At 38.5% G+C, this 12,451-nt stretch overlaps 2 protein-coding genes across 2 annotated transcripts; both read right to left on the minus strand.

The window, feature by feature from the left end:
• Nucleotides 1-365: 365 nt before the first annotated feature.
• On the minus strand, nucleotides 366-1,793 carry LOC149880671 (uncharacterized). Its single transcript, XM_090067857.1, has one exon. It carries the CDS (start codon nucleotides 1,791-1,793, stop codon nucleotides 366-368), a length of 1,428 nt encoding a protein of 475 aa, XP_089923983.1.
• A 3,452-nt stretch (nucleotides 1,794-5,245) lies between these two features.
• Nucleotides 5,246-6,265, minus strand: LOC149880672 (uncharacterized). Its single transcript, XM_090067858.1, has one exon. It carries the CDS (start codon nucleotides 6,263-6,265, stop codon nucleotides 5,246-5,248), a length of 1,020 nt encoding a protein of 339 aa, XP_089923984.1.
• Between the last annotated feature and the right edge of the window lie 6,186 nt (nucleotides 6,266-12,451).

Raw genomic sequence — 12,451 nt, forward strand, 5'->3', positions numbered from 1 at the left:
GACAGGGCTTTTCAAATAGTCGACGAGCTCGACGAGAGGGGATTGAGCGTAAGAGTCAAAGCTGAACTTTACATCACCGTCTTTGTACCAGCACACCCAATGAAACCCTTCTGTGCTGGAATCCCCCGTGTTGGCAATGCCGCATTCTTTTCTTCTCGGTTTTTTCGGCAATGTGTCTCTGACAAAAACCCCACGAAAGTTTTTTATTTTTAATTTTTTTGCTGCTTCAAGCAATTGAAAATTGGTCAAGGCCTCGTTCGGTAAAACAATTCCTTCCAGATTGATCGTTTTGTTGTTCATTTTTTTTGTTAATTTTTTTTAATTTGTTTCCTCATTTTTTGCACTTACTTTTTGTTCCTTTTTTGTTAATTTTTTAAATCATCTGTCTCGGGTTCTGGACCGAAAAAATTGTCGTAATCGATTAAGTTGAAACATGGTTTTTGATCTTCAGGAGCAGGTCTTATTTTGTAATGACCATAAGCCAACGTGTGCATCCCATCTTCCAAGATGATTCTTTTGTCGTCAGCGGCGCTGAGAGATGTTTTGTTGATTTCTTCTGTGTAAATGTCGTGTAAACGGGATCGGATGACGTTCATTTTGTTTACCTGTTCTTTTTTGGTTTCGAGACATTTTTTGTAATCGTCGTGGGTGATGTATTTGTCGACGACATATGTTTTCATCCCTTTGCATTTTTTGTTCTTTTTTTCTTGTTTTTGTTGATGTATTTTGTAAGAGTACAATTTTGACCGGAGACCGACAAACTCTTCAATCTGTTTTCCTCCGGCTTCTTCTTTGAACATGCCGATGACCTTTTTGTTTAATCCAACTTTGAACCCAACGCTTTGAATGGCTGGATGGTCTTTGCTAAAATTGCTCGTGTCGAATTTGCTTTCCACATCGTCAGCAATGTCTTTGTAAAAATCGTCCGTTTTTATTTCGTAAACCAGCGAGTCCGTGTCCGTCGTCAACAGCTTTGCTTTGCCAGGATATTTTTTTCTGATGTAATCGTAATGGAACTCAATCATCAAAGTTTTGCTCAAATCCAAGATGGAAGCCCCCAAATAAATCGGTTTGTTGAAAAAAAGCTTTGTTCTTTTCATGTGAACAGCGATCAAGTTTTCATCGAAAATCGTGTGTCGATCGTAATTGGGTTTGGAGGATAATTGAGTGGCTTTTTCCTTTTTTGTCACCAGTTCCACGTTCACTCGTTTTTCAATGTTTTCTATTGTTTTTCCAAACACCGAATTGTTCATCAGTTTGAAAAATTCCTTCTCGTCTTCGCTGGTGGCTTTTGTTCTCAATTCGGTGTTTAGGTCAATATACGGCTTCATCCAATCCCGTTGCTCAAATTTTATGCCTCTGTGCACCTTTGAAATTTTCATTCCCAATCGTTCATACAATTTCAGGTTTTCGCAGTGGAGGACATAATTCTTTTTGTCGTTTAAATTTGGAACGAGTTTTTCCACTTTTTCAATTTTCATTCTCTCAGGAGCCAGAGGGTAATCGTTTTGTTCGTCGTGAAGGCTTTCCGGATAATCCAAATCAACTTCCAAAATGCACAGAATCGATTTCCAATCGGACAGTTTGTCTTCTGTCATCCATTCGAATCCTCCAACGGGAAGAGGTTTGCACATTGCCCATCCGTACAAGTTGCTGGCGTCCAAGTATTGGATAAATGTAGACGTTTGGTTTGGGTCGTACGAATCGCCCATGTATTTGTTGTTCGATTTTCCAAGTCGGTTTGAAATCATGCTGATTCCTCCACGGGTTCCTTTTTGGATCATGCGAATCATATCAGGATCGCTCAACAATTCCAATATTATTTTTGTAATTTTCAAACAAGCGTCCCAAGCCAACCCGGGAGACGTGTAACACCAGGCTGGGTCTAGCCTGTAATGTTTTATGCAAATGTCTCTAAAATTTTCAAAGACATCCGCCAGAATCAAAACGTCCTACACGTTGTACAAATCGTGATAATCTCGGAACGTATTGTATTGAAACACGTTCCAAACCGTTTGCGCATGCGCGTAATTTTCATCGCTTATTCCCTCGTGGTTGAGTTTTGAGAAAAACGCTTCTTTTGGTGGCAATTGCGTTTCTTGAAATTTACCGAATGTGTACATCCAATCGTAAGGGTACACGCCTTTTTTTCGAAGCAAATCGAATTTTTCTCCTTCATAATATTTTGCGAAGTTTTTGAACTGCTCTTGCTTTAAATTTTTGGACAAAGTATCCAAACGGAAGGAAAGGAATTTAAAACTGTCGATAAATCTTAATTCAATTTTTTTGTCTTTCGGTTTTTCATCTTTCCCAGTGTACTCTTCCACTTTGATTTTTTTCGAGAAGCTGATGTATTTTCCTCTTTGCATGGAATGCAGGTTATTTCTCCTCCCAACTTTTTGATAAACAAATGGCTGTCATAGCCTGACAAATTGTGAAAAACGACAGGAACGAATTATGGAATTTTGTATCTCAGATTGCATTCGTTGTGCGCAGCTCCTCGATATTTTCCAGTAAGATGACAGTGGTCGCGCACTTTTTCTGTATCGATCATTTTTTCTTCACAGATGTGACATTCTGTCGTGGCTTTGAAATTATTTTCGTCGTCTTTTGTGAGAACCATATTTTTTTTCTCGATCCTTCTAAAGACTTTTTTATATTGTTTTTTCCAAGCTGTCGACGAAAAATTCGGCAATGTCGTCGGCCTCGATTGTCGATATTGAAATTGTTGGTCCTCTGTTGTAATCGGTTTCGTCAAAACTTTTGATGTAAAAGGAAAAGGAACTCGGAACGTGTTTTTGAAACTTTTTTGTGCACGACTGGTCAGAATTTTGTTCGCACGAGTCCATTGGTTTGACAAAACTCTCAAAATCCGCATAAACCACAAATGGGACCCTCATCGACCTTTCTATGTGCTCAAATTTCATGAACGAATTTTTTGGAGGAAGATCCACTCGAACCGCGCCATGCTCTCTGCAATAGGGTGAATGTTTTGAAAGATCCTCCTCGCTTTTCATCCCATGCAGACAGTTTCTGCAATAATATTTTCTCACGTTATTTTTGGATGCTTGGGAGGAAATGAGTCGACTTAGATTTTTGATCAGACAATAATGGTTCGTTTTTTCGTCTGAAATGAGCAGCAAATCGATTTCATTTTTCCGTTCAAAAAACTTGGTTATTCGCAATGGTTGGATGGATTTATTTTCGCACATGAAAACGTTGACGCTGATTTCCGGATTATTTTTTTCAAATTTTTTGATTTGGTCGAGCTTGACCGGAAAATCAATCCCTTCCCAATTCAACGCTTTCGATTTTTCAATCAAGTTTTTGTCGATTCTTTCACCGTGTTTTTCTTTCATGTTCAACGCCCTTGTGACGCACCACTTGAAACATTCGTTGTCATTGTTTACCATGTTGATGATTGCTTTTTTGCTTGCCAAAAAGTCGTCGAGAGGAATGTACGACCGACCTCCGATGGGTTTGTAATCAATAAAATTGATGTCCATTTTCAAGATGGCGGACACGGTGTAATTCGAGCCCATTTTGTTATACTTGTCCATGTTTTCTAAAATCTCCTCTTTTGCCGTGTCGTAAAGCTCTCCCAAATCCGTCGACTCCAAAATAACTCCGGCTTTTGACGAAAAAGGGACAGTTCGAAACACTTCCTCTCCAGTCGTAAGGCTCACACTTGACATTTTGCAAGTCAAAACAACGAACGCTTTTTTGTTTTTATTTTCTTGGAAAATTTTTATCGCACCGTCTTTTGCCGAATCTAAAAAGGCAGAAGCATCCTTTTGGTTTCCTTTGACTTGATGCGAAAACTGTTTTGCAACTTGTCTCAGCGCGTGATCGACCAATTGAAAATCAATTTGGGGTTTTCTGAACACGAGCGATTTGAGAGACAAGATTCTTTTTTTCAACTCTCTTTTTGTATTTTTTAATTTTTTTTTCACCGGCTCTGGAACGTACGGATCATCGAACTCAAGCACGCTGTTGAAACTGTTTACGGCAGCATTTTTCACAGCCTTCGTAAACCTTGAAAAAATTCCTGGAGTCATCGCAGGAGTTGAATCTGGAACAGGAGCGTCAATGATATAACGTGACGGTTCTTGAACAGTCGTAACGACAGGATTTTGCAAATGGGTTGGTTATTGAGGAAGAGCTGGTTTCCAAACGATAGGTCTCGGTGGGATTGTTGATGGCTTCGGAGCGATGACAGGCTTTTGAGCAATGACAGGCTTTTGAACAGTTTGACGAGTGGCAATCGAACGAGGATCAGGACGCGGTGCAATAGCCGGTTTCGAAACTGGGCTTTGAGCAATCGAACAAGGAGCAGGAACAATTGGTCTCGACTCAGTCGTCCGTCTACGAGCTACAGGATGAGAACCAATGACAGGTCTTGTTGTTTTTATAGCCTCAACGAGCTGTTCCCTTTTCATTTTTGAAAAACCTTTTATCGCTCTGTCTCTGGCCTGGCTTTTCAATGTTTCCATTGAGACTTTTTTTTCTTTGACAGTTTTGTTTTCCATTTTTTTATTGTCAAGAAAATTATTTAACCCAAATTCAATTTTTTCTGGCTTGCTGATTTTTCGCATTCTGTTTTCCATTTTTATTATGCCAAGAAAAAAAATTTTTTTCTTTTTTTCCGAGAATTTTTTCAATTCTTTTTTTTCCGAGAATTGAAAAATTTTTTTTTGGACTTGGATTTTTTTTCATTTTTTCGGACTTGGAGTTTTTTTTCTGCTTTCGAGCTTTTCAGAATTTAAAATCTCAATCTTGATCCCATCCTCCACTTTTCCATTTCTACGCTCCAAGTATCTCCAGCCATGTCCCGTCTTTTTCATCGCTTTGTAAAGGGATCCGTATTCAACCACCTCCCCGGTTTCGCTGTTGGTCTTTTTCACAGACACAGGTTTTTTTCGAATCGAACCAAGCCTCTTGTATTTTGGATCGATCGTTTTTTTTGAATTTTCCGTTTTCGCACTTTCCGTTTTTATTTCTTTTTTCGGTCGACCCACCTGCCTGCATTCTTTTGCACCTTCCAAAAGAAAATTTTTACTGACCAGATTGTTCTCAACAGCAATCATCAGCAAAGTCAGCAAATAATTTGAGGTTTTTGTCACACCATTTTCTGTCAGCAAATTTTTCAGATATTTTTTTGTGAGTCTCATGTTTTATTTTTAAAAAGAAGAAAATTTTTTAAATCATTTTTTTTTGTCAAGAATCTCATGACGGATTTTTAGACCTAATAAACAGCGTTCATGTTTGTTCCGTCTGAAACAAATTTGATAAGTTTGTCGGAAACGATCACTGCAAAAATAACGGTGCTGTCTGGCACTGCCGTTCTGAATTTTATGTTGACAACCAATTCCGCCGTTTCGGAAACAACTCTTTCCTTACCGATGTCGACAAAAAACAACGGATACAAATTTTTGTATTCAAGCAGAGACAAACCTGATTGGCAAACAAGCTCGTTTGTACCATAATATTTTTCATCAAACAAGAACGCGTCGGAATGGGTCATGACAATTTTCTTTTCTCCAAAATTCAAGTCGTAATTGTAATTCGGATATTTTATCCCATTGACGGTCACAAAAAAATTGTTGATGTCGCAATGATCGAACACGGCTGGGTTTGCGATTTGACTTGAACCTCTGTTTGTTTGAAGGCCAAACACGATATATCTCGGAACGCTTTTGTCCGTGATCCTTCCAAGGGTCCAGGTAAATTCTGTGAGACCAGCTGGAATGGCTTGTCTTTCGACTTTGTTTGCCTTATATGCCACTGGAACGGAAATTTTCTTTGCTATCAAGTTCAAAAATTCGGATTTTTTCAAAACATCAAGCTTAAGTCTTGGCATAAACAGTCGGAATTTTTTAATATCGATCGCTCCTGTAACAACAGTTCCATCTCCATAAATGGCCCCGTCGTATTCTTTTTTTGTGAAAGTGATGGTGTGCCTGAATCCATAAACGACTTTGTTGTATGTTTCGCAAAAACCAAAAATGTGCTTTAAAGGGATCCTGAAAGAAAATGCGCCAATTGATGTGGTGTCTGCAAACAAGTGGTCTTGCCTGAATATGAATCCAGCGTTTCCGGTGGCGTTTGAAGTGTCTTTGTACCACATTTGCTTCAAACCATCGGCAAGCTGAAAACCTAAAGGATATTTCAGCAATCCAAGCATGGTTGATCCCTGACCTGGATACATGACTCTTTCCACTTGGTGTCCTGACAAGTCGTAAGTGATGTCGCTGAACAAATACATGATGGCGTTGTTCACCAGGGCAATCTGGTCTGCTGCTGCATATGCGGTTCCGTCATTTTTTTTCAGAACACCTTCAACAAGAATGTATGCATCAGATGGAACTGTCAAAACAGACTGGCAATCAATCTCAAAATCGATCGATCCTGAAGAATTTAAATCGAGGTTTGTTGGAAGGTACTCGAAAAAATCAACTTTTTCAATGCCGGTGTCGTACTCGGGCATTTCATCAACTCTTAATCTGTCGGTGTTTATCATTTTTTAAAATGAGAAAAAAAAGTTTTTTATGTCATTTTTGATTCGTCAAAAAAAATCACGTAATCAAAAGCCCGCTTCCCATTTTGACGAGATCTTGGATTCTGGTCGCGTTCTTTTTCGTCATTTTTCTTTTTGGCTGAATGGATGAACCAAACATTTTTTTTTGCAGCTCTTCCATTGGATTAATATATGTGTGCGGCTCAACCTTTGCCATTTCGTTTGCAATCGTGTTAACCAATTGGTTTGGATTCACCGTCCCTGTCTTGGCGTAAACTTTTTCGATCGCTTTTTTTCCTTTATCGATGGTTACGTCTTTGGCGGTTAAAATGGCTGAAGTGGCCAATTCTTTTCATGCAGATTTAGCTGCGGTGATGGCCTCTCTTCCAATTTCGCTTGCCGCTGCCTTTCTCAATAAATGAAGAGACGATCTCGATGCATTTGAAGCTGCCATTTTCCTCAAAAAATTTTTAAACGTGTCAACGAATCCTCCTCCTCCGACAACGTTCTTTTTTATGTATCTTCTGCTGTTCACAATGAGCATTTTTTAAAATGAGAAAATATTTTTTAATTCGCCATCGTGTTTCACGACTCGATGTATTTTTTAATTGAACGGTATTCCTCTTTGTTGATTTCTCCCTGCCTCAAAAGCTCATCACAAATGGCAACCGCCTCGTTTCTCGATGCAATATTTCCAGCATGTCCAGCGGCGATGCTCAAACTAAGTCGTTGCACAAGTGCATTCGGATCGCTCGAAGAATGATCACTCCACGATCTTTTGTTCCTCTCGTTTTTGTGTAATTTCTTTCCCAAATTTTTGAAACAATCGTTTCCCACTTTTCGTTTCTCGAAGCTTTTGGTATGGTTGGTTTCCCTTCTCTCTCCATTGCATGCGTTTCGAAAAGTTTATTTCATAATTTTTCAAGTCCTCGTCTGTTACCTTTGTTGTATCAGGCCTGGATCTTGTGATCAACTCCCAAAAACCAATCGTCCCATTGTACTTTTCTCCATCAATAATGATGTCGTTATCATCGATAAAAATTTCTTTGTTTCCAATAAACATTTTTCCGCGTTCTTTTGCGTGGATTCCAAAAACTCTGTCTGCAGAAAATTTTTTGGCTGCGTATTTTGACAAATATTCCAATGCGATATTTCCAACATTCATTTTTCCAAACGTTTTTTCAGCACTTTTTAAACTTTCAGAAGGGCTTTCTGGGTATGTCAAAGCCATTGGACTGTTTTCAACCTCTTTGTATGCGATGCTCTTTATCTCGTTTTTCACTTTTTCGATGCTCTCGATCAGCGGCTTGAAAAACTTGTTCAAATCAGTCTGATAATTTGCATCTGAAACGTTCGCGTTGAGGCTCTCATTGTAAAGCCTCTCCCTGTTAGCCATGTAATTTTTTACAATCTCCTCTCTTTTTTTTGGGTCTTGTATTTTAAAGAACTCCATTTTTTAAAATACTGAGAAAAAAAAACTTAAACAAAAACGAGTTTGCGTTTGCGCTCATTTTCCTTTTTTGTAAAGGTTGTTAAATGCTTGAATGGCTTCATCTCTTCCTTTTTGGATTAGTGACTCTTTGACCAATTCGTCAATGCTGCTTTTTGTTTTTGTTCTGATTTCTTCAGCCATGGTTTTAAATTTTTGAAGCTCGCTGCGAACTTATTCGTATTCGGAATCGCTCACAAACCCGTCCATGAGCGATTTTGAAATGTGATCGCTTATTGTGTTCAATTTCGACTCGGAAAGAACCTTTATTTTTTCGTGCTTTTCAGCCTTCAGCATCAATTTTTTGTTTTGATGGTTTCCAAAAATGGACAAAGCACCCATTCCAATCGTAATCCCCTCGCACGCAATCGAAACTGGGGTAGCAACAACGGTCGACAAAAGTGCAATGCCTGTGATCCCCAAACCAATGCACATCGTTTGCAACCCATCATCCACAAAAAGGAATAATTTTTGCCACTCGATGGTACTTTTTGCTCAAATCCATTCTTTTCACTTTTTCATCCTCCATTTCTTTTTGGATCACGCCTATATGTTGAAGTCGAAAAGCGTGATCTGGTGGCGCCGTTGGAAGAACTGGATAAATTTTTTCAGTGTTTTTTATTATCTCCATCTTTTTACCAAAGACAGATTTTATTTTAATTCGAATCGATGTGATTTATTTTGCAAAGCTTTTCGCCTTTTTTGACTATGACGTCATTGGTGCTGTTGTTGCTCACATCCAAAATGATTTCATCCACAGACTCTGAAAAAATCACATCGTTTTTGAAAAAGTTAAATTGATCGCTGATTTTGTTCATCAAAGTGACGACAGCAATTTCTTTGTCAAAACTCAATCCAACGGACAACGATATTGTCGTGAGAGAAAGAGCAACAAGTTTTATGTCTTTCTGAGCAAAAATCTCATGATGACCGTTTATGTTAAAACAGTTTGGGTGATCCAAATCTTTTTTTGCCACAACAATATTTTGCGATGTCTTTTTTTGCAAGTTTTTGATTGTCTCCACCAGGTTTTCAAGCTCTTTGATCCTGTCCACCAAATTTTCCAAATTTTTGGTCCGGTCAGACTCTTTGAATCGCTCCAACTCTTTTATCCTCTCATACATGTGTCCCAAATACATTTTCAAAATTTGCATGTTCGAATCGGCGTGTTTTTCTGCTGAGGAAACGTTTTTAAAAAACTTGTGAGGGGCATGCATTTTTTAATATGAAAAGAAAATGTTTTTACTCATTTTATTTTCATATTTTTGGCGTCGGTAACCTTGTACGTGGGTGGATCCGTTCGCTGAACTTTTGACACGGTAAAAACCTCCTCTGTCCATCTCGGCGTGTACCCTTTTTCAAAATTGGTCTTCTTTTTTGTGATCCTCACTTTGTTACCCATTAAAAATTTCGGTTCTTGTCTTTCTTTTTGCATCTTCCCATTCAGGTTCATCCAGACCATATTTTTATTCTTTTCCTCGCTGGCTTCAATTGGAGTCATTTTTATGGACGAGTGTTTTGTGCAGTTTTAATTTTTTACCATTTCGTCCAAAGCGTCAATGTATTTATTGGTGTTGTTGGCTGAAAAATATTTAAACATTTTTTCTTTCATCGTTCTGTTCCATCGCTCGACGACACGGCTTTTTTCCTCGTATTCAGTAGAATACAATTGAACACCCAGCGCTCTCACGTGCTTGTTGTAAAATTCTTTTCCTTTGTCCACCCACATTTTGTCACATTTTCTTTTACCAAAAATCTTTTTCAACGCTTCAGCCACTTCAAGTCCCGTTTTGCTTTTCAACGGAACGATCCACCCATACTTTGAAAACACGTCGAGCACCATGAGCAAATATTTTACACCCTTGTTGAACTTTGAAAACGATTGCATGTCAACCAAATCGACAGCCCATATTTCATCAATGTCGTTCACAAACACTTTTCTTTTTTTAAAATGGTGAATCACCGGTTTGTGAAGGTCCTCTGCAAGCTGATCAGTCCATTTCAAACTTGAAAAAAAATTTTTTTTTTCGCAGAGACGCCCAATCCGAATATTGCTTTGGCTTTGATGATTGGTGTGATAAGTTTTCTCTCGTTTATTTCCTTTTGAGTGGGGTTTGGAATGGAGTTCATTTCTTCAAGCATCATTTGATCTGCCAAATTTCTGCTTTGAACGTCGTTTAAATATTTATATGCCAAATCGTGGTGGTACGCTGCATTGTCCACTCGGTCCACCGGTTTGCTCCACCCTTGGTACATGTCGGTGGATGTGAGCCTTTTGTCCAAGTTTGTGCCAGGTCCTGCAAAATTCATTCCTGAAATATGCATTTCTCCTGGAAATTTTGCCCACGGAAGCTTTATTTTTTTTGAAAAATTGTTGATCGATTCGACCAAGTCTCCCCCTTTTGCTTCCAAAGGTGATCCCTCGAGCACATGCGAAGAAACAAACATGCATTTGGTCGTTCCACAAGAGTCGCAAGTCCCTTTGAGCATATTTCGATTATTTTTTGTCCTCTCGTTTCTCATGTGAATGGTTTCGGTTTCTCTTTTGCATTTGATGCAGTACATTTTATTTTTAAAAAAATATTTTTTAATTAAAAAATGGACGTAACCGATTTGTCATGGAATATTGGAAAAAACAAAAGGAACAACAATGAACTTTTACCAAGAAGCATTCGAGGAATCATCTTTGGAAACTCGTGTTGCGGAAAAACAACCTTGCTTCTCAATTTACTGCTCAAACCTGGATGGTTGGATTATAACCACTAACAGGTCTTTGGCAAATCTCTTTTCCAACCCGAGTACAAAATACTGAAAAGCTCGTTCGAGAAAAACTTGACAAAAAAGAACATCATCGACTTGTTTAAGGGACAAAACAAATTAAAAAAATTGAATTTAAACCCAGAATGCGTCATCAACGACCTTTCAAAAAATTATTCTGAAGACGTAGGCATTGAGTGTCAATTTTTCGAAACGGATGACGATGTGCCTAAACCTGGAGATCTCGATCAAACCAAAAACAATTTAATGATTTTTGACGGTTTGCAATTGGCCAAACAAAACAAGTGTGAAGAATATTACGTTCAAGGAAGACACTCCAACGTCGACTGCTTTTACCCAGCATAAAATTATTTCAAGATCCCCAGACAAACCATTCGAGAAAATGCCAACTTTATTTGCCTCTTTTCTCAAGACGATAAAAACATCAACTACATTTATCAAGATCACGTTTCAAGCGACATGAAAAAAGAAGAATTTAAAAAGTTTTGCAAATACTGCTGGTCTGAACCTCACGGATTTGCCGTTATCGATTTGTCTTCAAAAAAATACAATGGAAAATATCGAAGCGGATTCAACGATTTTTATTTTCCAAAAGAAGCCATTTAAAAAATTTTTTCACCCATTAAAAAAAATGTCAGGCATAATCATCGATGTGGATGGAACATCCGACATAATAATAACAGAATTTTTGGACAAAATTGTTTTTGAAAAAGAAAAAAAATATGAGATGGCTTTTCTCGGTCTGGAGACGTACAACAGCTTTCCAAACATCACCAGCAAAAACAATTCTTTCCGGTACAGCATGACCAACGGTGCCAATTGGGAAAACGTCACCATTCCAGAAGGAAGCTACGACATTATCGACATCAACAATTATTTGCAAAAGACCGTCTCAAACACAATCAAAAACTACGCGTCTCAGAGCTCAAGCTACGTCACCAGAAATAAAATCAGCTACTCCCCAGAAAACATCAAGATTGGATCCAATTCAAACACTTTAAAATCAACCATCAAACTTGGATTGAACTATATTATGCACCTGAACGTGGAAAACAGCATCGCCTCTCTTTTGGGTTTTACAAAAAGACAATTAGACTCCAACTCAGAATACGAGTCCGACGACATTGTCAGAATAACCAACGTCAACACGATCAGAATCGTCAACAACGTCATCGGATCGGCATACATCAACGGCTCACAATTAAATAACATTTACTCCTTTTACCCCTCTGTTGGTCCTGGCTTTAAGATCATCGAAAGACCCACCCATTTGGTTTACCTCCCTGTCAAAGTACCTGAAATTTCAACGATGATCACACGCGTTGTTGATCAAAACGGCAATCTAATCGACTTTCGCGGCGAGGACATCACGATCCGTTATCACATTCGAGAAGTGAAATAAATATTTTTTTCCGGCATTTAAAAAATGAGCAAATATATCAGTGTCAAATTAAATGTGTCCCAGGGCCAGATCGAAAAAACAAAAAAATCAATGATGGAAGGAAAACCCATTAGCATCCGGATTTCAAGAGAGGATTTCCACGGAAACGACGTTTTGCTTGTGGCAGAAAGCCAACATCAAAAAATTGTGGACGCTCTCCATCGAGGAGTTGGAGTCACCATAAAAATGAGCAAAACTCAAGTGGAACACAACGCAAAGGTAAAAG

Source organism: Hydra viridissima, unplaced genomic scaffold, assembly GCF_058129835.1.
Source record: "Hydra viridissima isolate aposymbiotic clone 2 unplaced genomic scaffold, HvirCarnegie_v1 scaffold_12, whole genome shotgun sequence".
Taxonomy (NCBI): domain Eukaryota; kingdom Metazoa; phylum Cnidaria; class Hydrozoa; order Anthoathecata; family Hydridae; genus Hydra; species Hydra viridissima.